This window comes from Epinephelus fuscoguttatus, linkage group LG22 (genome assembly GCF_011397635.1).
Source record: "Epinephelus fuscoguttatus linkage group LG22, E.fuscoguttatus.final_Chr_v1".
In the NCBI taxonomy this organism is placed as follows: Eukaryota; Metazoa; Chordata; class Actinopteri; order Perciformes; family Serranidae; genus Epinephelus; species Epinephelus fuscoguttatus.
The window spans coordinates 521,269-544,644 of record NC_064773.1 but is presented as its reverse complement, the minus strand read 5'-3'; the positions used below and the strand labels follow the sequence as shown (position 1 = coordinate 544,644).

General features: G+C 43.2%; 1 protein-coding gene across 2 annotated transcripts in view; it reads left to right on the top strand.

The window, feature by feature from the left end:
* LOC125882770 (potassium voltage-gated channel subfamily D member 2-like) overlaps positions 1-22,985 on the top strand; it is a 92,448-nt gene extending 69,463 nt beyond the window's left edge. The window contains exons 2-6 of one of the 2 annotated variants that reach the window (XM_049566622.1): positions 9,468-9,630; positions 11,237-11,335; positions 16,038-16,133; positions 16,994-17,232; positions 19,525-22,985. In XM_049566622.1, coding sequence (XP_049422579.1) covers positions 9,468-9,630; positions 11,237-11,335; positions 16,038-16,133; positions 16,994-17,232; positions 19,525-19,702 — 775 coding nt within the window. In that variant the 3' untranslated portion in view covers positions 19,703-22,985. The remainder of the gene's footprint in view (positions 1-9,467; positions 9,631-11,236; positions 11,336-16,037; positions 16,134-16,993; positions 17,233-19,524) is intronic. The other variant, XM_049566621.1, reaches the window with a different exon arrangement.
* The last annotated feature ends 391 nt before the right edge of the window (positions 22,986-23,376 follow it).

Sequence of the window (23,376 nt, the reverse complement as noted above, 5' to 3'; positions counted from 1 at the left end):
ACAAACACAGCTGGAAATGTCCCCACTCTTGTTAAAATCACCAGGTTTTGTTGTCACACACATAGCTGGAAATGTCCCCATTCTTGTTAAAAACACCAGGTTTTGTTGTCACACACATGCTGGAAATGTCCCCACTCTTGTTAAAATCACCAGGTTTTGTTGTCACACACATAGCTGGAAATGTCCCCACTCTTGATAAAAACACCAGGTTTTGTTGTCACAAACAGCTGGAAATGTCCCCACTCTTGTTAAAAACACCAGGTTTTGTTGTCACACACACAGCTGGAAATGTCCCCACTCTTGTTAAAAACACCAGGTTTTGTTGTCACAAACAGCCAGAAATGTCCCCACTCTTGTTAAAATCACCAGGTTTTGTTGTCACAAACAGCTGGAAATATCCCCACTCTTGTTAAAAACACCAGGTTTTGTTGTCACACACACAGCTGGAAATGTCCCCACTCTTGTTAAAAACACCTGGTTTTGTTGTCACAAACACAGCTGGAAATGTCTCCACTCTTGTTAAAATCACCAGGTTTTGTTGTCACACACATAGCTGGAAATGTCCCCACTCTTGTTAAAAACACCAGGTTTTGTTGTCACACAAACAGCTGGAAATGTCCCCACTCTTGTTAAAAACACCAGGTTTTGTTGTCACAAACAGCCAGAAATGTCCCCACTCTTGTTAAAAACACCAGGTTTTGTTGTCACACACACAGCTGGAAATGTCCCCACTCTTGTTAAAAACACCAGGTTTTGTTGTCACAAACAGCTGGAAATGTCCCCACTCTTGTTAAAATCACCAGGTTTTGTTGTCACACACATAGCTGGAAATGTCCCCACTTTGTTAAAAACACCAGGTTTTGTTGTCACACAAACAGCTGGAAATGTCCCCACTCTTGTTAAAAACACCAGGTTTTGTTGTCACACACATAGCTGGAAATGTCCCCACTCTTGTTAAAATCACCAGGTTTTGTTGTCACAAACAGCCAGAAATATCCCCACTCTTGTTAAAAACACCAGGTTTTGTTGTCACAAACAGCTGGAAATGTCCCCACTCTTGTTAAAATCACCAGGTTTTGTTGTCACACACATAGCTGGAAATGTCCCCACTCTTGTTAAAAACACCAGGTTTTGTTGTCACAAACACAGCTGGAAATGTCCCCACTCTTGTTAAAAACACAAGGTTTTGTTGTCACACATATGCTGGAAATGTCCCCACTCTTGTTAAAATCACCAGGTTTTGTTGTCACACACATAGCTGGAAATGTCCCCACTCTTGTTAAAAACACCAGGTTTTGTTGTCACAAACACAGCTGGAAATGTCCACACTATTGTTAAAAACACCAGGTTTTGTTGTCACAAACACAGCTGGAAATGTCCCCATTCTTGTTAAAAACACCAGGTTTTGTTGTCACACACATGCTGGAAATGTCCCCACTCTTGTTAAAATCACCAGGTTTTGTTGTCACACACATAGCTGGAAATGTCCCCACTCTTGATAAAAACACCAGGTTTTGTTGTCACAAACAGCTGGAAATGTCCCCACTCTTGTTAAAAACACCAGGTTTTGTTGTCACACACACAGCTGGAAATGTCCCCACTCTTGTTAAAAACACCAGGTTTTGTTGTCACAAACAGCCAGAAATGTCCCCACTCTTGTTAAAATCACCAGGTTTTGTTGTCACAAACAGCTGGAAATGTCCCCACTCTTGTTAAAAACACCAGGTTTTGTTGTCACACACACAGCTGGAAATGTCCCCACTCTTGTTAAAAACACCTGGTTTTGTTGTCACAAACACAGCTGGAAATGTCTCCACTCTTGTTAAAATCACCAGGTTTTGTTGTCACACACATAGCTGGAAATGTCCCCACTCTTGTTAAAAACACCAGGTTTTGTTGTCACAAACAGCTGGAAATGTCCCCACTCTTGTTAAAAACACCAGGTTTTGTTGTCACAAACAGCCAGAAATGTCCCCACTCTTGTTAAAAACACCAGGTTTTGTTGTCACACACAGCTGGAAATGTCCCCACTCTTGTTAAAAACACCAGGTTTTGTTGTCACAAACAGCTGGAAATGTCCCCACTCTTGTTAAAATCACCAGGTTTTGTTGTCACACACATAGCTGGAAATGTCCCCACTCTTGTTAAAAACACCAGGTTTTGTTGTCACACAAACAGCTGGAAATGTCCCCACTCTTGTTAAAAACACCAGGTTTTGTTGTCACACACATAGCTGGAAATGTCCCCACTCTTGTTAAAATCACCAGGTTTTGTTGTCACAAACAGCCAGAAATATCCCCACTCTTGTTAAAAACACCAGGTTTTGTTGTCACAAACAGCTGGAAATGTCCCCACTCTTGTTAAAATCACCAGGTTTTGTTGTCACACACATAGCTGGAAATGTCCCCACTCTTGTTAAAAACACCAGGTTTTGTTGTCACACAAACAGCTGGAAATGTCCCCACTCTTGTTAAAAACACCAGGTTTTGTTGTCACACACATAGCTGGAAATGTCCCCACTCTTGTTAAAAACACCAGGTTTTGTTGTCACAAACAGACGGAAATGTCCCCACTCTTGTTAAAAACACCTGGTTTTGTTGTCAGAAACACGGCTGGAAATGTCCCCACTCTTGTTAAAAACACCTGGTTTTGTTGTCACAAACAGCTGGAAATGTCCCCACTCTTGTTAAAAACACCAGGTTTTGTTGTCACACACACAGCTGGAAATGTCCCCACTCTTGTTAAAATCACCAGGTTTTGTTGTCACAAACAGCCAGAAATGTCCCCACTCTTGTTAAAAACACCAGGTTTTGTTGTCACAAACAGACGGAAATGTCCCCACTCTTGTTAAAAACACCTGGTTTTGTTGTCACAAACACGGCTGGAAATGTCCCCACTCTTGTTAAAATCACCTGGTTTTGTTGTCACAAACAGCTGGAAATGTCCCCACTCTTGTTAAAAACACCAGGTTTTGTTGTCACACACACAGCTGGAAATGTCCCCACTCTTGTTAAAATCACCAGGTTTTGTTGTCACAAACACAGCTGGAAATGTCCCCACTCTTGTTAAAATCACCACGTTTTGTTGTCACACACACAGCTGGAAATGTCCCCACTCTTGTTAAAAACACCAGGTTTTGTTGTCACACACACAGCTGGAAATGTCCCCACTCTTGTTAAAAACACCAGGTTTTGTTGTCACACACACAGCTGGAAATGTCCCCACTCTTGTTAAAATCACCAGGTTTTGTTGTCACACACATAGCTGGAAATGTCCCCACTCTTGTTAAAATCACCAGGTTTTGTTGTCACAAACACGGCTGGAAATGTCATCAAAAAACACTAAGTTTGTAGTTACAAATATGACTCCAAATGTCCCAAGCTCTCATTAAAAAGCATGTGGCTCTGTTGCTACAAACACGACTGGAAATGTTCCAAACTTGAGTAAAACTAAACTTGGTTCTGTTGCTACAAACATGGCTTTAATTGTCCTGAACTCTCATTACAAATACTTGGTTTTGTATCTGCAAATACAGCTGGAAATGTCCCAAACTCTTGTTAAAAATACCCAGATTTGTTACGACAAAACACACCAAGGAATGTCCCAATCTCTCATTTAAAACACAAATATGGAAATGTCCCGAATTTCATTAAAGTATACCCAGTGTGGAGTCTGAAAACAACTGTAAATGTCCTGACCTCTCATTGAAAAAAATCAAAATACAGGATGGTCAGTACAAACACAGCTCAAAATGTCACAACCTGTTTTTTTTTTTAAAAAAAAAAAAAAAACAACCTGATTTTGTTTTGGCAAATGCAGCGAGCACAGCGTCGAGGTGTCACTCCATCTACACCCCCACCCTCCCACTACACCAACATTTAGCTGTGAGCTGATCGCTGTGGTCGCCTCCATGTTGGAGTCCAAGCTTCAGTTAAAGAACATGTTGTTAATTATAAATATAACCTGCTGGTAACCTTCTGTGTTTTTTAGAGCCGCCTCCATCACCTCCATCACATCGGCTCCACCGCCTGTGTTAATAACACACACACACACACACACACACACACACACACCGTGCAGAGGAAACACTAATCTATAATGAAGTGAGAAACATTTTACTCTCATATGCTTCTGAATAGCATTTTTATTACTCTGTGTGTGTGTGTGTGTGTGTGTGTGTGTGTGTGTGTGTGTACGGGCTATTTGTTGAGCACTTCCTGTTAACGCAGCAGCAGTAGTAGCGAGGCGTCGTTCAGTCACATCAAAGCATAAATGATTCAGACACAGAGAGCACCACGTGGATTCACTTCATGAAACGTTAAACACGCTGTCAACACACACACACACATACACACACACACACTGAAACACACACAGTTTCACACCTGATTGGTTGTTTGCTGTAAAATCACGGTTTAGTTTTGCCTGTGTGTGTGTGTGTGTGTGTGTGTGTTAATGATGATGTTACAGAAACTCATTAGCTGAAATCAAACATGTCGTCGACACAAACGAGGAAACAGAGTCGGTTTGTTCTCACAGATAAAAACTGTTTAACTGCAGAGTTTGTTCCTCTGGAGGAAGATGAAGAAGAGGAGGAGGAAGATGAAGAGAAGGAGGAGGAAGAGGAGGATGATAAAAGAGAGACTGGTTCATATTCAGTTAGTGTTTTGACCGTGATCACCTGAAGGAAACGTAAAAACGTGATGATCCTTTTCTCTCTGAATCCTGGGTGGACTGATGGACGCTTGTCCTGGACAGACATCAGATGATGAAGACATCAGATGATGAAGACGTCCTCTGGAGGCAGGGACACTGCTGGCTGAGGTCAGAGACAGATGGTTTAGGTTCAGATAACTTTATGTCCACAGTGTGAGGACGTCACGAAGGACGTGAGCATGTCAAGTTAAAACAACTGGATGGGACATGATCAGTGTCCTCAGGGACACTCTGACTCGTCCACCAATGTTCTGTCTCCCACTGATGTCCAACCTGGTCTCACTCTGAAGATGATGAACATCGGTGCTTGGTCAGTGACTTCATGCGTCAGACACCAGTATGATACGTAGAGCTGTTGTTGTTTAACGGCGCCTGGCGGTGTCAGAAGGAAACATGATGAGGGTCAGATATGTCAGGTCTGACAGGATGTGATGTCACTGACAGGATGTGATGTCACTGTGTCTCTCTGTGTGTCTCAGTGTGTCCTCAGTGTGTCTGTCCAAGGTGATGTTAAACTTTGTGTCAGTGACTGATCACCTCGTCTCCTCCTTCAAACCTTCAGTCACAGTGTCTCTGAGGCAGCCAATCAGAGGCTGCGACCTTGTCTCAGTCCGTCCGTTCCGTGTGTGTGTGTGTGTGTGTGTGTAACACTCTGACAGTCAAGCATACAAAATTAGAAACACACACACTCAGAGTACAGGTGTGTGTGTCAGAGTCATGTGACTGTGTCCTTTGTGAAGGAGTCTGTGTGTGTGTGTGTGTGTGTGTGTGTGTGTGTGTGTTGCTCATTAATACACACTAACACACACATGATGGTGTTGATGCATCTATGAGGACCGTCTGATCGATGGTTTCAGAGTGACGTCAGCGCCTCCTGCAGGACGCTCACTGCAGCACAGTCTGCACAGTCACAGTCTGTCCTGCAGGGGGCGCTGCAGCAGCATCAGTTCATCCTCTGAGAGCAGAAAGGTAACTGCAGAGTTTAACTTCCTGTGTCCTTGTATGATGACATCACATTCTGAGTTTCCTGCTCCTTAAACTTTTTACTGGGACAAAGACACAGAGTCAGTTCCAAAGTCCACCTTCATGTTCCATAGTTTGGCTGCACCGTGTTTCACACTTGGACAGCAAACACAAGCAGGAAGTCTCTGGTTGCTTTGGAGACGACTGAAACCTTTACTGAAGCATAAATTGAGACCTTATTACACTAATCCATGTAAAAACAAGATGGCCGCCATCTCTGCTGAGTCCGTCTGTAGCTGATCTGGAGACGAGAGGACAAAACCTGATCACATGTTCAAACTTTATCAGTTACAATAAATACTGTTTGTAGTTTGACATGATGACACATGTACACACGTACTCAGCTGAGGACATGGGGACTTTATTGTTGTCTCGTTACTTAATCGTCTCATTTGAGGAAATTGAGATTTTATTGTTGTCTTGTTATTTCATTGTCTCGTCTTAGGACAATGGGACCTTTATTGTCTCGTTTGAGGACATTGGGACCTTTATTGTCTCGTCTGAGGACATTGGGACTTTATTATTGTCTCATTTGAGGACGCTGGGACTTTATTGTCTCCTTTAAGGACAGTGGGACTTTATTATTATCTCGTTACTTAATCGTCTCATTTGAAGACATTGCAATTAACACTGCGGACCATTAAAAACAAACCCGTCCTAATATGAGGACATCAGTTATTTCAGAAACTACTTCCTGTTCAAAGACGTTTTTAGTTTTTAATACCGACCAGGTCCAACTGATCCCAGAGAGACAGGAGACATTAAAGAGACAGACAGACAGAGGCTGGTGTCTCATCATGGTCAGGTCCAACATTAATGTGTCTCAGATTTTTATTAATAAATATTAAATATATGTTAAACAGTCCTGATGTAGGTCGAACACATCAGATGTGTAGAATAAAATAAACCTGAAGAGAAGAAGAAGAAAGAGTTCAGTGTTAACAGGAGCAGAGAAGAAGAAGCAGCAGGTCTCTGGCTCCTCTGTGTGGTCACTGACTGAACTGCAGCTTCACTCAGAAATGCTGCATCAGCTCTGAGTTCTGCTGATCCTCTGAAAATCTAAAGACTGTATTTAAACACTGAGTTTGTGTCAGCAGCTCCGAACTGAGCTCTTATTATTCATAAATACTTCAGACTCCTCTCATTATTAATATATAAATGATCTCTGCAGGTCTGAGGAGCCCTCAGTGATCAGAAGTAAAGACTCTGTCCTCATGCACGTGTCAACTGTTTGACTGTGATTACTCTGATTACTTCTGTCTTTAACTCCCACAGGAACATGTGATCCACATGTCAGAGTCCTGTTCATAAATCAATCCGCAGTTTGTCTCTATCATGAAGTCTGAGAATAGAATAAAATATATTTCAGGGAAAAAGTGACATATTTATATACAAGTATCTTTTTTTTAAAAAAAAAAAAAAAGGAGATAACATGAAACTTTATCGGTCTCATTTAATTATTACAAATGTTTTATAGAAATTAAACAGTAAGGTTCATAAAAACATAACTTTAAACATTTAAATGAGCTACCTGAGCAACAAGACAAGAAACAGTCGAGTAGTTCAACTTTAACACAGGTATGAGTGATTATTATCATTATTATTAATAAAAAATATTATTATTAATAATGATAATATGTTGGAGGTAAAGTTCATGAATGAATTGATGAGTAAATAGTAAGTTTATACTTCCTCCTTTTTGAACATCTAAGATTTATTTTTTGTTTTTCATTTAAATTGATTTATTGAGTTTGTTGCATTGGTTATCATCCACTTTTGTTTTGTTTGTTTTCATTCATTCATTCATCTTCTAACCGCTTCATCCTCTTGAGGGTCGCGGGGGGGTGGAGCCTATCCCAGCTGACACTGGGTGAGAGGCAGGGTTCACCCTGGACAGGTCGCCAGACTATCACAGGGCTGACACATAGAGACAGACAACCATTCATGCTCACATTCACACCTACGGACAATTTAGAGTCACCAATTAACCTGCATGTCTTTGGACTGTGGGAGGAAGCTGGAGCACCTGGAGGAAACCCACGCTGACACGGGGAGAACATGCAAACTCCACACAGAAGGGCTCCCACGCCCGGGATTGAACCGGCAACCCTCTTGCTGTGAGGCGAGAGTGCTAACCACCACACCACCGTGCCGCCCATTTTGTTTGTTTTGTGTATTCAAAATAAATATCACTCAATAATAAAGATGGAGAGGAGGTTATGTAACTCCTCAGTAATGAAGACCGGTCTCATCATCCTCATGTACAAAACATGAAACTCTCTTCATGCTGCAACTATTGATTATTCTAATAATCAGTCTTTAAATATCAGACGTATAAAACTCAAACAGATTCAGTTTCCAGTGATAGAAAACAACACCTGAGCCTCAGAGGAACCTTCTGAACGTTCTGATTGTTAGTCACTTTGTTAATCAGTTACAATCATCTGTTGATCGATCGATCAATAATGAGCTGCTGGTTTCAGGAGGTTCGATCAACCTGAGTAAAGACGGCATGAGACGTTAGAAAAACTGGAGTTTGTACAACGAGACTGAGAGAGAATCAGATCATTTGATTTGGACTCAAAATAGAAATTTATTCTGGAATATTAATTAAATATCGATGAAATATTCTGGAGAACAAGTTGGTCGACATGTTGAACTTCTTGTACTTCTGGACTTTTATATTTCTTGGAAAGTTTTTTACCTTTTCATCAAACCTTTATCACAAGATATTTTGTACTATGGGACAAACGTGTGTTGTTGTTTGGTGGATGTGTTTCTGCTGGTGGCGAGTGCAACATCCTGAAGTGTGTCTGATGGCGAGTGTGACGTCCTGAAGTGTGTCTGGTGGCGAGTGTGACGTCCTGAAGTGTGTCTGGTGGCGAGTGTGACGTCCTGAAGTGTGTCTGATGGCGAGTGTGACGTCCTGAAGTGTGTCTGGTGGCGAGTGCAACGTCCTGAAGTGTGTCTGGTGGCGAGTGCAACATCCTGAAGTGTGTCTGATGGCGAGTGTGACGTCCTGAAGTGTGTCTGGTGGCGAGTGCAACGTCCTGAAGTGTGTCTGGTGGCGAGTGCGACGTCCTGAAGTGTGTCTGGTGGCGAGTGTGACGTCCTGAAGTGTGTCTGGTGGCGAGTGTGACGTCCTGAAGTGTGTCTGATGGCGAGTGTGACGTCCTGAAGTGTGTCTGATGGCGAGTGCGACGTCCTGAAGTGTGTCTGATGGCGAGTGCGACGTCCTGAAGTGTGTCTGATGGCGAGTGCGACGTCCTGAAGTGTGTCTGGTGGCGAGTGTGACGTCCTGAAGTGTGTCTGGTGGCGAGTGTGACGTCCTGAAGTGTGTCTGGTGGCGAGTGTGACATCCTGAAGTGTGCCTGGTGGCGAGTGCAACGTCCTGAAGTGTGCCTGGTGGCGAGTGTGATGTCCTCAAGTGTGTCTGGTGGCGAGTGTGACGTCCTGAAGTGTGTCTGGTAGCAAGTGTGACGTCCTCAAGTGTGTCTGGTGGCGAGTGTGACATCCTGAAGTGTGCCTGGTGGCGAGTGCGACGTCCTGAAGTGTGTCTGGTGACGAGTGTGACGTCCTGAAGTCTGTCTGTTGGCGAGTGTGACGTCCTGAAGTGTGTCTGGTGGCGAGTGTGACGTCCTGAAGTGTGATCGTTTGATTTGGCTCTATGATCGTCTCACAGTTAAACCCTGAGGTCACCTCCTCCTGTCTCTCTCTGTCTCTGTCAGATATGGCGACATGGTCCCAAAGACCATCATGGGGAAGATCTTCGGCTCCATCTGCTCTCTGAGTGGCGTGTTAGTCATCGCCCTGCCCGTCCCCGTCATCGTCTCCAACTTCAGCCGAATCTACCACCAGAGCCAGAGAGCCGAGAAGAGGCGAGCGCAGAAGGTGACGACTACAAACACACACACACACACACACACACACACACACACACACACACACTGCCTCCAACGTTCACAGCAACACACACAGAGTTAGGGTCACGTAGTTTACTGACACACAGAGTCAAACAGGATGTATGGAGACACTCAGAGGACATGTCATGTGTCCACAGTCTCCCAGGTGAGCCGACAGGTAAAAGACTGAACAAACACTCTCACTGTTAGACTGTGTTTGTATGAAGCAGTTGTTTGTTTACAGCAGCTCAGCTTGTCTTCATCATTTCTACAGAGACAAAAGAAAGTCGGACTCACTTCTCCTCCGATCACAGCTGCTTAATTTAGCTTCTGTCCAATCCACAGGAGGACAGAGAGGAAGGCAGAGAGGAAACTGAGTCAGGCCGTCACTTCCTCTCAACATCAACACATTCGCTCTCTGCTCGTTCTGGAGACCTTTTGTTTATCCTCTGAGGACACCAACACAAACACCATGTCAGAAAGTTCCACAGACCAGAGAGCAGCTCAGTCGTTTCTCACTCAGTGTATCCGTCTCTCTCTGCTGCTCTCCGAATAATAAAACCTGTCCTCTGTGTCCACCACAAACAAACATCATCCTCACTTTAACACACAGCTCAGATTTTACTGCAGCAAAACTTTTTCTCACACTAATGACAAAAAAACATTTACAGGCTCCCTGACGTCTGGAATCATCATGACCAGAAAATTGACATTTCTACAGGCGTGTAAAGGACACAATAACAAAACAAAACCTTTATCCTGATTATTAAATATCATAATTAAAAGAATATCTTCAATATGCAGATTCTGGCAGGATCTTCTTCACACAAGTGAGGACGTTATCGTTTCTGCACAAGTTAGATTTATCTTCACACCTAAGTGTCTTCGTTTTGTAATCTCATTTCCACAAATAACTCGTGTCCACATAACTGGGGGCTGTTAGCTTGTTTACATATGTTAGTATCTGGTTCACACATGTGAGGGCCTTCGCACACTGAGTCAGTTTTGTTCGGGTACATTTTTTTAATCCGTCATCTGAAAGAATCTTTTCACACAGACTGATTCTGATGTGTTTTCTGTTCGTCTTAAAAATTATATCAATCAATCAATCCTTCAGCACAGGTTGTTTTCTTCTTTGCACACATTCTCTTGATCAAGCCAGATATCTTTTGTACAAATGATTTTGTTTGCCTAAGTTCAGATTTCAGATCAATAAATAAACAAATAAATAAACAGAACTCTGGAGTCTGGAACAAATGCAAACATGACGATAAGTTTCACAAAGTCGTCAGCCGGTCACAGTCTCAGGTCGACCACCTTCAGTAACTTAAGTAACTTAAAATTAATCTTTCAAGATCTGAAAATAAATCATAAATAATAATAATTATTCCATAACCTGTTTCCTGTTTGAATCTGAGCCAGATTCATGTTGAGATTTAAATCTCTTTGTGAGCTTCTCTGTGTCACTGTTTCCTGTTTGCTTCTTAATTACTTTACACACACACACACGCATACACACACACACACACACACACACACACACAGCTGGACGGGCTACATGGACATGTGTAACATGTGTATGTGTTCACAAACAGAAAACCAGGCTTGCTAGAATTCGTGCGGTGAAGAACGGAGTGGCTAACGCTTATTTGCAGTACAAACAGAGCCGGCTGCTGATTGGCCCAGACCAGGAGGTAACCACGGAAATGCAGTCGTTGTCGGGTGGTGCTGTTGGTTTTTGTTTTTTCTTTCATGTTTCATTTCTCGGTGTGGAGCTGTGAGCGAACACGTTGCAGGCTGCTGCATGCTGGATGCCCCATGTGACGCGGACATCGACTGGCTGCTCATCGTTTTAACTCAGGATGTTTCTCTGTCATCGTTTGTCCATCAGCTGTCTCTGTCTGTGTGTCTGTGTCTCTGTCTCTCTCTATCTGTCTGTCTCTCTGTCCGTCCATCTCTTTGCTTCAGCAGTAACATTTTCACACCTCAGATGATACCAAATATTTTTACTCTAACCAGCCAAAACTTTTTAATGCACAACAAAAACAAGTTTCTCTTGTTGTCACAAATGTCTGACAGCAGTTTGACGGTGCTTCAGGCTCTAAATACTGCAGTTCCCATCGCTGAGACAAAGACGTCAGGCAGACCTGTGAGTCCAAACTGATGGAGCACTGAGGGTCTGACTGACTCCAGCTGCTGTCACATGATGAGCAGCAAATGAATGAAGACTTGTAGTTTTGCTGGAGCTTTGATCACCTGATGTAACTGAGGGCGGAGCTGCTCTGTTCTGGCCTCAGCTGTTGTTTCAGAGCAGCAGTACTCGGGTCATTGATTTACCTTCGGCTCACGCAGCCAGACTCTTCCTGATCAGTGCATTTCTTTGGAGTCTAACTGAGATGCATAAATCACCCTCAGCCTCCCGTCCCAGAGTCTGTCCTCTGGAGACAAACAGCAGCAGTTTGTTTTCTTTTTTTACTGTCTGTGATCTCTGTCAGGAACAAACCGGGAAATAGATCATGTGTGCATGTAAAAATAATAGTTTTTTGCCCTTATTCCCAAAACCAGAATATTCCTGCTGAGCTGTTTACATGGCCAATGACAATGAGCCATGACTGCTCTGATTAATGTGCTCTAACAGCTGATGTTTACGTCACCTGTATCAAGTAATACTGGAATATCAGTGTGCACGTAAACGATGAAACAGACCCTCAAAACCTTGCAGTGGCTAAAAAGTGTGTCAGTCTCAGAGCAAGTGAGCGTGGAGCGAGAGCAGAACAGTTGAGATCGAGCAAGTGCTTTGTTTTTGTGCTGCAGACCCTGGAGTGTCCAGTTCTTTCATTTGACCGGACCAGAAGTCTCAGGGCTCATTTATGCTAAACATCAGATACGAAGACGGACACAGACGGAGACAGACGGAGCCTTCTGTCTGTACTCTGCGTTCATTTTCTCCACATTTGTGCACGTTTTCTGAGAGCTTACGGATATGGAAGAAATGAAGCAGAACCACCAGAGATTGTGAAGGCAGTGTGATTTACACGAGAAACTACTGTAGGAGATGATACGAAAAGTTTTTAAACGACAGAACAGAACGAATCAGTAATATAGTGGAAATAATTCTCCGTCCACGTGTTAAAATACCTCTCAGATCACCACAACCTGCAACTCTGCCTCTATTGGAGGGTACAATATTATGACCTCCTCCACAGTCGTCTTATTTATTATTGTGTGAAACCTTTGACTCCGCCCTCTGGTGCCATCTATTGGCTGTATCTATGCCAACATAAAGGACACATGGAAGTATGAGGACGGTGACGTTCATGTTTGAAACAGACAGATCTGTGTTCGTACGTGAAAGGGGTGTAAATGAGTGGAACCGAAGATGCCTGGAAACGGTCTGTAAGACTGTTTGTTGTCACTTAGTTTGGAAGACTTGTTGCTGGAGCAGGTTGGTGACATACAGTTGATTCTTTTTGCTCCTGCGTCCCACCTTTGATCAGTGATCAGATGACCTCATGCGAGCCAACTCTGTTTGCTCTTATTGTTTCAGCCTGATGGAGTCGGTGAGCTCGGAGGTTCACAGTGCTGATTTAAAACCAAAATGTTACTGTTGAACTGTCTGTGGCTGCATCACTGACTCACTCTGATTCTTATAGTCTTCCATTCTTTCTCTTTACCATCTCTTTATTCTCTGCACATCTCTGTCTCAGCTTTGCTCTCACATGGAGAGCAGAACCATTTTATCCACCCCGCCACGCGCTGCTGCGTCACACTAACTCACCTGTGCATGACCTGGTCCTCAGGTGTGGGGCGCCTCACCGACAGGAAACCAACAGCATCGTCTTCTGTGTTTTGTTTGAACTCGTGCATTTTGATTGGCCCTCCCATGTGACTCGGCTGCCGACCGATTGGCCTGCACTGCTCATGACATCATTACTAAGCGTCTTGGGGTCCATCGCCATGTGGAGGAATGCGATCCGGCTGCGCTGCATGTCAATAAGATACTCAGGCCACAGTGCACAGGGGCGGAGTCAATGTGACGCAGAGGTAATGGTGGATGACAGCAGCGCTCGACAAACCTTTCAAGGAACAGTCTGACACTTAAATATCTTGTTTGATGTTAGATGAAAAGATTGAAAAGAAAGATTACAGATAGGTGCAGTGATTATAAACGGAATAGAGGCCTGAAACATGTTAAGACTAAACCAATTGCTAAGCTAGGCTAGCAGTCAGAGCTCACTCCTGGTGACCCAGGTTTGCAAACCAGTTAGGCAACAAGTAGAGTCCCAAAAACTGAGAGTTCCTACGAAGGTCCCCACTTACTTTCTTGAGGGTCACCACAGAGATTTGTGACGTCCTTTAGGGTCCATAGGATTAAGGTATGTCACTTCATTACGGGTCCCCAGGTTAGGAAGTGTGTCACTTGCTGATGTGTCCCAGGAAGTATCCACTACTAATATTACAGTCCTTAGAATGGTCATCCAGAGTAAGGCTCATAACTTCCTTTAGGTTACCTGACAGTGATTTTTATAACTTCCTTTTCAAGTCCCTGGGAAGGTGCTTAGGCTTAAAGTTCACAACTTCCTTTACGGTCCACAAGAAGGTCCCAAGGAGTGAAGTGTCTCATTTTTTGGAGACATCTTGAGCAAAGACTTTGCCTCTTACTAGGGTACCTTGGATTTAGGAACATCACTTCCTTTAGAGTCCCTGGGGGGAAGGTGCCCCACCTGCTTAAGGGTCCTTATGAACTTTCTCCATAAGGGTTCTCAGCAGTCATGTTCATGAATTCATTGAAAATCCCCAGAAGTAGTACACTGCATTTAGGGTCCTCAGGAGTATGACTTGTGACTTTTTTTGGAGTGTCCATGAAGTGAGGTTCATAAATTCATTTAGCTTCCCCAGGAGTGAGGTTTGCAAAGTCATATGAGTCAGATGCATCCCCTCACTTAGGACCCTAGAAAGTGAGGTGCCTTACACCAGGGTAAGCTCAATGACTCCTTTAGGAAGTGAGAGTGAGTGGTACTTGTGGTGTCTTGACTTCCTTTAGGGTGCCAGGAGTGAGGTACATGACTTCCTGTAGGTACCCTAGGGTGAGGTTTATAACTTCCTTTAAAGTCCTTCGGAGGGTGTTTAGGCTTAAAGTTGACAACTTCTTATAGAGCCCCACGAAGGTCCCATGGGTGAGATGCGTCACATTTCATTTAGAGACCCCAAAAATGAAGAGCTTGCCTTCCACAAGGGAACGTAGGATTCAGGAAGATCACTTCCTTTAGGGTCTCTGGGAGGAAAGTGTCCCACTCACTTAAGGGTCCTCTGGAGTAAGGCTTTTGACTTTCCTTGGATTCTCCATGAATTGAGGTTCATAAATTCCTTTAGCTTCATTAAGAGTAAGGTTCGTAAATTCATATAACTCAGATACCTGGGACCCTCAAGAGAGAGGTGCCTTTCACCAGGCTAAGGTTGTGCCAGGAAAATTACTTTCTTTAGGCCCCCTGGGAGGAAGGTGCCCCATTTGATTAAAGGTCTCTATGAAGTGTTCCTTTAGCTTCCTCAGGAGTGAGGTTCCTAAAGTCAGATGCATCACTTCATGAAGGACCCTAAAAAGTGAGGTGCCTTGCACCAGTAAAAGCTTCATGACTCCTTTAGGAAGTGAGCGTGAGTAATACTTGTGATTACTTGACTTCCTTTAGGGTACCAGGAGTGAGGTACATGACTTTCATAGCATCCCCAGGAGTAATATCAGGGTCATGAGATAAAGTCATGAACTTAGAGTTCCAATAATGTTGTCATGTTCATGACTTCCTTGGATATCCCCAAAGTAGCATCCGTGACTTCTTCAAGGGTCCCCAGGAGTGATTCTCATGACTTCTCTGGCTCTAATGGCAGTTAGTCCAGGGCCTCTGCAGAAGACAGGTAAAAACTGGACTTCCTAAAATGTGGGACTGTTCTTTTGGCAGTACCTGAGCTTCTTGCTCCATGATCACAGAGTCTTCAGTCCGTCAGTCCATCCATCTGCGTCACACTCAGTCCAAACCCCTGAGCAACATGAGTACGGTGGCTCTCTTGGATCAAATGAGGCTTCAGTCAAAACAAGCAGAGACACAGGCACATGTAGAGAGGCAGTGATAGAGCTGCTGAACGGCTGCTGTCTGTTTGAACCAGTGAGTGATCCATCACTTTCTAACTAACCCTGAACCAGGAAGGGATTGTGGGTAAAATCCTGGACAGATGAAGCATTCTTACAGCAGTGTCAGAAGAAGGTGGTGAGAACATTAGCCCTGTCCATGTGTGTGTCGTGGCGGTACTGCCCATCTTTGTGCTATGGTTCTGGGTGGGGTGGATGCATGTCCAATGGTGGGCTAATTGTGTGGTCATGTGATTTGTGTTTGTGTCCTGAAGGCGTCCAAGGAAGCAGGACAGGCGCTAGTGTGTAAGGCCAACCCCACCTTCGACCTGCACCACAACCACCTTCTGCACTGTCTGGAGAAGACCACGGTGAGAACAGAAAACACACACACACACACACACACACATCACGTTAACATGATGTGTGTGTGTGTGTCAACAAAAAAGGCATCCTTTAACGTCAGCATGATACACGGACTGACAACAACCACTGACTTTCACCCGAGAGAGTGGTGTTTGCATCCTTTCAGATTGTAAAGCCAAACCATGTTCTTTTTTTCTAAACCCAACCATGTTTTTGTTGTTTAAGGAAAAAAAAAACATCAGTTGGTGGTGTTGTACGGATGTAGTGCTTTTATTTTGAAAGAGACTGTATATAAATGTTAATTTTCCGATGAAACAAAAGTGTATCTTGAAAAAAGAGAACTTGACACGGCGTCCCAGAACGTCAACAACCAACACACCCAGGGTACCTTGGACGTCATATGTGGACGTGGAAAGTCCATGACCAAACGTGGACATGTGACGAGGTCACAGTGAGGATGATGTTGTGGTGCAAAACCATGCGAAAACAGGAGGTGGCGCCAGAGAAGCGAATGATGAATCCATCACAACACCTTTTTACTCTGCTCATAAAACTGAGCATATCTTAAAATCTAAAAAATGTACATGTTTCAAAGTGTTATCTGTTTTTTGTTTCTAATCTTTAGGATCAACATGTTTTATTTGTTCATTTTGTAAAATTTGATGACGAAGGTCCAATATTTGTATTTTTTATGACACAATTTCGATACTTTATCAATTGTGTGGTTTATTGACTTAAATAATCTTTTAGCTCATGTTGCACAATGTAGAGTTGATGAGGTTAATACGTTAAGGTGTTAAATGCTCCACCTTTAACCTTTGACCTCCTGACGTCCTCTAACATCCTGACGCTGTGTCTGCCTCAGAACCACGAGTTTGTGGATGAGAAGACATATGAGACGGGCTGCAGGGAGGTAACTCTAGTGAAGCAGGTGTCTCGCTCTTCTTCCATCTCCTCTTCTTCACAACACGGCTTCAGTTCCTGTTGCGCTCGCCGGAAGAGGAAGACCTTCAATGTCCCCAACTCCAACATGTCTGTGGGTCTTCATGGCAGCGTCCAGGAGCTGAGCACCATCCAGATCAGAGAGAGGCCGCTCACCAACAGGTAGGAAACACAAACACCGGTTTTTATACCATAAATGTGTCGGTGAGATCAGACGTTAGGAAATAAAGAAGTTATATTGATCCATAGGTAGATTCTGTTGGTGCTTGAAGAGATTCTGTGGGTCTTTGAAAAGGTAACAGAGGTCCTTGAGGAGGTTCTAGAGCTCTTGAGCTCTATGAGATTTTAGAGGTTCATGAGAAAGCTCCAAAGGTGTTTGAGAACATCTTGGAGCGTATTGTGAAGGTTGTAGAAGTCTTACAGATGTTTTAAGGGTCCTTGAGGAAATTGCAAAAGCCCTTCAAGTGATGTTTGGAGGTTGTTAAGGCCCTTAAGAGTTTCCAAAAACCCTTAATGACGTTTTAAGGAGGTACTAGAGGTTGTTGAAGATGTTCTAGCTGGTCAAAGGGGCTCTTAAAGAGGTTCCAAGGGTTTCTGTAGGCAGCTTTAGAGCCTGATGTCCAGGCTTTAAAAGTCTTGAGGAGGTTTTAGGGGTCCTTGAGAGGTATTTAGAGATATCTGAGGAGAATGCATGGTCTTGAGGAGGTTGCAGTGGTTTCTAAGGAGGTACTAATGATCCATTCAGAAGTCGCAGGTTGTATAGGTCCATGAGGATTTTTTAGAACTCTCTATAAAGGTTGCAGAGGTCTTGAATGGGTTCCATGGGTCATTGAGGGTGTTTTAAAGGTCCTTGAGGATGAATTAGAGGTTGTATGGTAGGTACTGATGATTGTTAAGGAGGTTTCATGGGTTCATGAGGAGGTTTCAGACATTCTTGAGAATATTCCAAAGGTCCTGGAGGTGTTGCTGGGGGTTGCTAAGAAGGTTGCAGTGGTGCCTAAGTATTTCCCAGGCTCCTGTAAAAGGTTCCAGGTATCCCTGAGGGGGTAACAAAGATCCTTGAAGAGTCTAGAAAAGTTTAATCTTCTCTATGAGCTCTCATTAGAATGATGTTAAACCGTTGAAATAAACTGTGACTGAGGTGAAAACAAATTATTTTAACCCCAGATAACCAATCAGAGAGCAGGGAAACTATAAAGGAAAATATTATGGCTTTAAACTTTCTTCCAGGAGATTAGCTGATAACGCTCAGTAGCTCCGTGTGAATGTTATCTGTCAGACTAAGTTTTAAGGAGGCGGTGCTGTGCTGTAACCTGACTTAAATCTATGAAACGAGGTTATAAACAGTCGCAGTGGGGCCACACACTCTCAGACACACTGTATATAAACACATGGCACCACAGATCATGTGACAGTGTATTCCCATGTACAGTCACTGAGCAGGAATCCAGAATATGTCCAGCTGTGGGAGGCTGTGGGAGGTCTGGGAACTTTCTCCTAAACATGGACAGCTGGGAAACTGACTCGTCTCTGTTACAGCCTCCTCCTGTTTCAGTATCAGTGACCGTCACTGCTGAAGCTGCTCTGTGTCCTCCTCTTCATCACAGTCCCCACAATGTAACACTGTCTGACAAATATGAGATTGGACATCTGTAAATATGATGAAATGTTGTGCATGTAGCTGCTAACCGCTGAGCTCACACCTGGTGAGTCACTCAGTTTGTTTACATGCACAGAAGATTCTGTTGTTTTGCTCCTGAGCTGTTTACATGTCTGATGAAAGTGAATATTCCTGTTCACATGCAGCCCTGCAGACTCTGACTAACGGACCCTCAAAATATGGAAATGTGGAACATTTGGAGCTGATTGTTATTCTGCTTCTTTCCATGGAAAATGATTATTTTCAAAGTTTCCTAGCAGCGGTGGACTTGTTAGACCTATAATTCCTTCAACCACCGTCTTCAGAAACTCAGCATTGTGAAATTTGTGCATTTCCAAAACACTGTTGATATTCAATAGGGTTGAGCCAAGTACTCGCATGAAATGAGTATAAGTTACAGATATCATACAAGTCAAATGTGTCATTATCTGAACTCAATTCTGAGGCTAGCTTCAGCCTTACTGACAGAAGTTTTCGGATCTTGTCATATCTCCAGTTAGACCCTTCTTCCCAACCCCAGATAATTGTTTTCCTCCAGTTTTGATAGAAACGCCCACTTTCAATCAGTTCTCTGCACAGTTACCTGCTCCATTCACACCTGGGTTCAGTTGGACATTTCATGGACCTTAGACGAGGAAGCTGGAAGGATAAATTCAGTTTAATGTCCAGATTAACTGAGTCAGACATTTCCGTTCTCACGCACAGATCCTCCAGGTGATGTCAGCATGTGTGAAAAATAATCTCTCTTCCATGTGTCCATGTTGAGTCCTTCTCTGTCTCCTCTCTTTCTGCAGTCGATCCAGTCTCAACGCCAAATTCGAGGAGACCGTTCCTCTTAACTGTGAACAGTCATACATCACCGCCGCCGTCATCAGCACGCACACGCCGCCTGGCAACACACCCGAAGGCAACGAATCATCCAGCTCCACCGACTACTCCCAGGCCAACATCGTCCGGGTGTCCGCACTCTAGATGACAACTTCCCCTCCAACATGGAAACACAACCCACCCAGCAGAGGACGACGGGGGTCAGGCATCAGGGGGTCGGGAGTCAATGGCCCCGCACCACCACAGACTCAGAGGGCGGGGGTTTGGATCATGTGATCACGATGGAAGTGGGGTTAGCTTGAATATTTCAACCCTCTCTCGGAGGAAACGTCGTTCTGTACGCACTAAAACTCAGCTAACCTGCCTCAGAGTGCATTTCTTTCTTTTGTCTTATAGGATGGATTTTTATTCCAGCAGCCAAACGTTGGAGAGGAGGAAACGGTAGCACTTTGGCTGATGACTGATCTCTACCTGAAGAAATTTGTTTCCACTGCTATTTTTCCAGTCATGTCTTTAAATTTGATGTCTTAAAACACAAAGAGAGCTGACACTAACGTAGAGTTCTTTTCTTAAGTCCGAACGCAGTTTAAAGGAAATGTCTGATATTTTGGGAACAACACTGTGAACCATCTTGCCACAGCTACATGAGGAAATAGCTTAGCTTACCTTAGCTTAGCTTAGCACACAGACTGAGAGCGGGGGGAAACTGTTAACCTAGCTGCATCAGAAGAGAAAAAAATAACCTTTAAACATATCCGTGTGACTTACACGTTGTATCATGTTAGCTATCAAGCTAGTCACCCATTGATTTAAGAGTCAGCTAGTTGACTGTAACTGTTGACGGTTAGAAGCTAACGCTGAACTAGCTGGAGCTTAAAGCTAACTTGTTTCATGGAGTTTGTCTTAAACTTGTGATGACCTCTGCTACGCCATGAAGAAAAAATACAGTTATGTCATGACATTAAGAAACAGATTCCTCAGTGTCGACTGGTTTTGAGTTCAGCTAACAGTCTTCCAAAGAACCTAAAACCACACTGTCTCACTTCCTGTTTCTACCTGTGTGAAATAAACAGTCAGATCATTTCCAAATTGTATTTTTTTCTCTTAATGTTAATGTTCACTTAGCTAGGCTAGCAGTTTGCTGTCTGTCTCATGTTAGCCTTGATTCAGGATGAGTCCGACACTGAAGTTAACGTCACCCTGGGTCCCTCATCAAAAAGCCAATATTGGATTTTGGATTATTGCAGGGAAAAAAACATTTCTGATCCTTCCAGGTTTTGTTCAGTGAGATAATCTTCACTAATAAACACCACTTTATGATTATTGAAGAATAAATTCAATCAGCAGAAGTAAGAAGCTAACATTAGGCTGTAAACAAACTACACCACGCTCACATGACTCAATGTCACAGACACAATAAGACTGTAAAGTCGTGTTCGGAGTTGTGACGTTCTGTAGTCTCATGTAGACACTTTTAAGCAACCATCTTATGGATGCATCTAGATTCACAGTGGGGTATTTACCATTCTCGGAACTCATCGGCTGTATTCGGCGTCTGACTTCCCGGCAGACGCCGAACACAGCCTCTGGGGGCAGACCCCCAATTTTTTGGCATTCCGGTTTGATTTGGGCAGAGGAGGCAAATTTCCGTTTCCAACTTCTATTTATATATAAATAAATATGCTAAACTATTGTGATGGATTCAGAGTTTGCAGTGACGCCAATTATGTTCTACCTCATTAGTTCACCGCACAGACCGTTTAACCTGGCAACACCTGCAGCCGGCTCAAAAGTGATTGATCAATATCACGCGGACTACAAACAGCCTACAACCGGACACCAGGGCTCTTCCGCTCTTCTTCCGGAGGCAAGATCCCCGGGGTTTGCCCACAGACTCTACATTCACTGAATGTAGAGTCTGTATATAGAGACTAGGTATTTACTGACATGTTTGATATTGTAGAAGTCTCTTCAGCTTGCTGCATTGGGAAATGCGCATTAAAAGAAATACGAATCCTGTGTGTTTCCATTAAATGTACGGACTGTGGTGAAAACTACAAACTCGCGTGAGTTTTCCACAGAGCCGGAAACAAAACAAGTCTCGCATTCTTCTTCTTCTACGTTTTCTGGCGGTTGGCAACCAGCTTGTAAATGCATTACCGCCTTCCCGACCCGGAGTGTGGATATCACCATGGAGAGAGGTGCGCTACGTCAGACTTAATTCGAACATAACTGTTTCCATCCCCCGTTTTGCGAATCAACATTTTTTTTGAATCAACCAAAACCTGGCTAAAGCGAGCATATTTTAGTTTGTGCGAATCAGGGGATTTTACTTAGAATTTCCATCATAATTTTCCGATGCAATACTTTTAGATGCGCATCTAAACAGGCTGATGGAAACATGGCTACTGACTTCAAGATGAGGGAACCGGAGCTCTAACGTGCTAATTAACTTCCAGGTTTCAGACTCATTGCTGCGGCACTCTGGGGAACTGCCCATTGGTTCGACATCCCATTGTTCTGACCATATTAAACCCATTGTTCCGAAGTCCGTTCCAAAATCATCATGATGCCCTGTGGTTACGGCCTGGTTAGGTTTAGGCACAAAAACCACTTGGTTAGGGTCAGGAAAAGATCATGGTGTGGGTTAAAATGAAAAAGAAAGTGACAAACAAATAAGCCGTGAGCCTGCTCCGCCTCAAGCCGGTCGCGGCGCACCATACGCCCGCTGCGAGCCGTTCAGCACTGCAGACAGTCGGACTAATGGGATGTCGAACCAGTGACATGGACCCGGCACTCTGACATCATACTTTGTACATTTGTGTCCTGGACAACATTTTAACTTAAAACATTTTTTCTCAAATCAGTCAGATGCTGAGAAAGTTTGTTACAGGAAGACTGTGGAAACTTTGAACTCAGCATGTGTTTGGAAATCTTCAATATGGGAGATGCAAAGAGAAAATTTATAAAGAAGGCAAACCGGGTGTCAAATAGTCCAGAACGTGGATCACAGCTCTGATGGTGATTCAAACTCATAATTGACAGTTTGGTTTTATGACATCATGGCTGACTGACAGCAGATTTTCTCCACCCTTAAACTCACTCAGAGAACCGCCCAGCATCTGGTGAGTTTGTATTTTTAACATTAATCCTGTGATGAGTGTTTCGCACCCCTGGGTAACTGACGTGCCGGAGTGTAGTGTGATCGTTATATTATTTAAGACCAACACCATCAGTGACCGCGCGGCGCTCCGGCTCGGTCACGTAGTGTTTACTATGCAAACATTCAGGGGAAAAGTTTCTGCCGCACGATGAGCAGGACGAACACTGACGTCATGTGGTTGGTATTTTATAATATGTGTAAAGATAAATCTATATATCTTCATTTATTTAATACTCAACTTATTCAAAAGTTTTTAAGCCAACAGAAGCCAAAGACAGGATTTTTAAATGAATTTATAAGACATTTTTATTCCTGGATGTGTGGTGAAGGCTTTTAAAGAAAATATAATTGACAGACAACTTAATAAATAAAATATGCAATTTTTAAAAATGTTCTTGAGGGGTTACCTAGGGGGACTGTTTTGTATTTTTTTTATTACCATTTTAATTATTTTACTTAACTTTATTTGTTGTTATTTATTTTATTTATTTATTTATTATTTTTATTTTGTTTTATTATTTATTATAATTTCACTATTTTTTACTGTCATTTATTCACGTAACATTTTTTAATATATTTTTATATATATATTCATAATTTATTTATTTATTTGTTTTTTATTAAACCTGACAAACACCGTAGATATTTATATGAT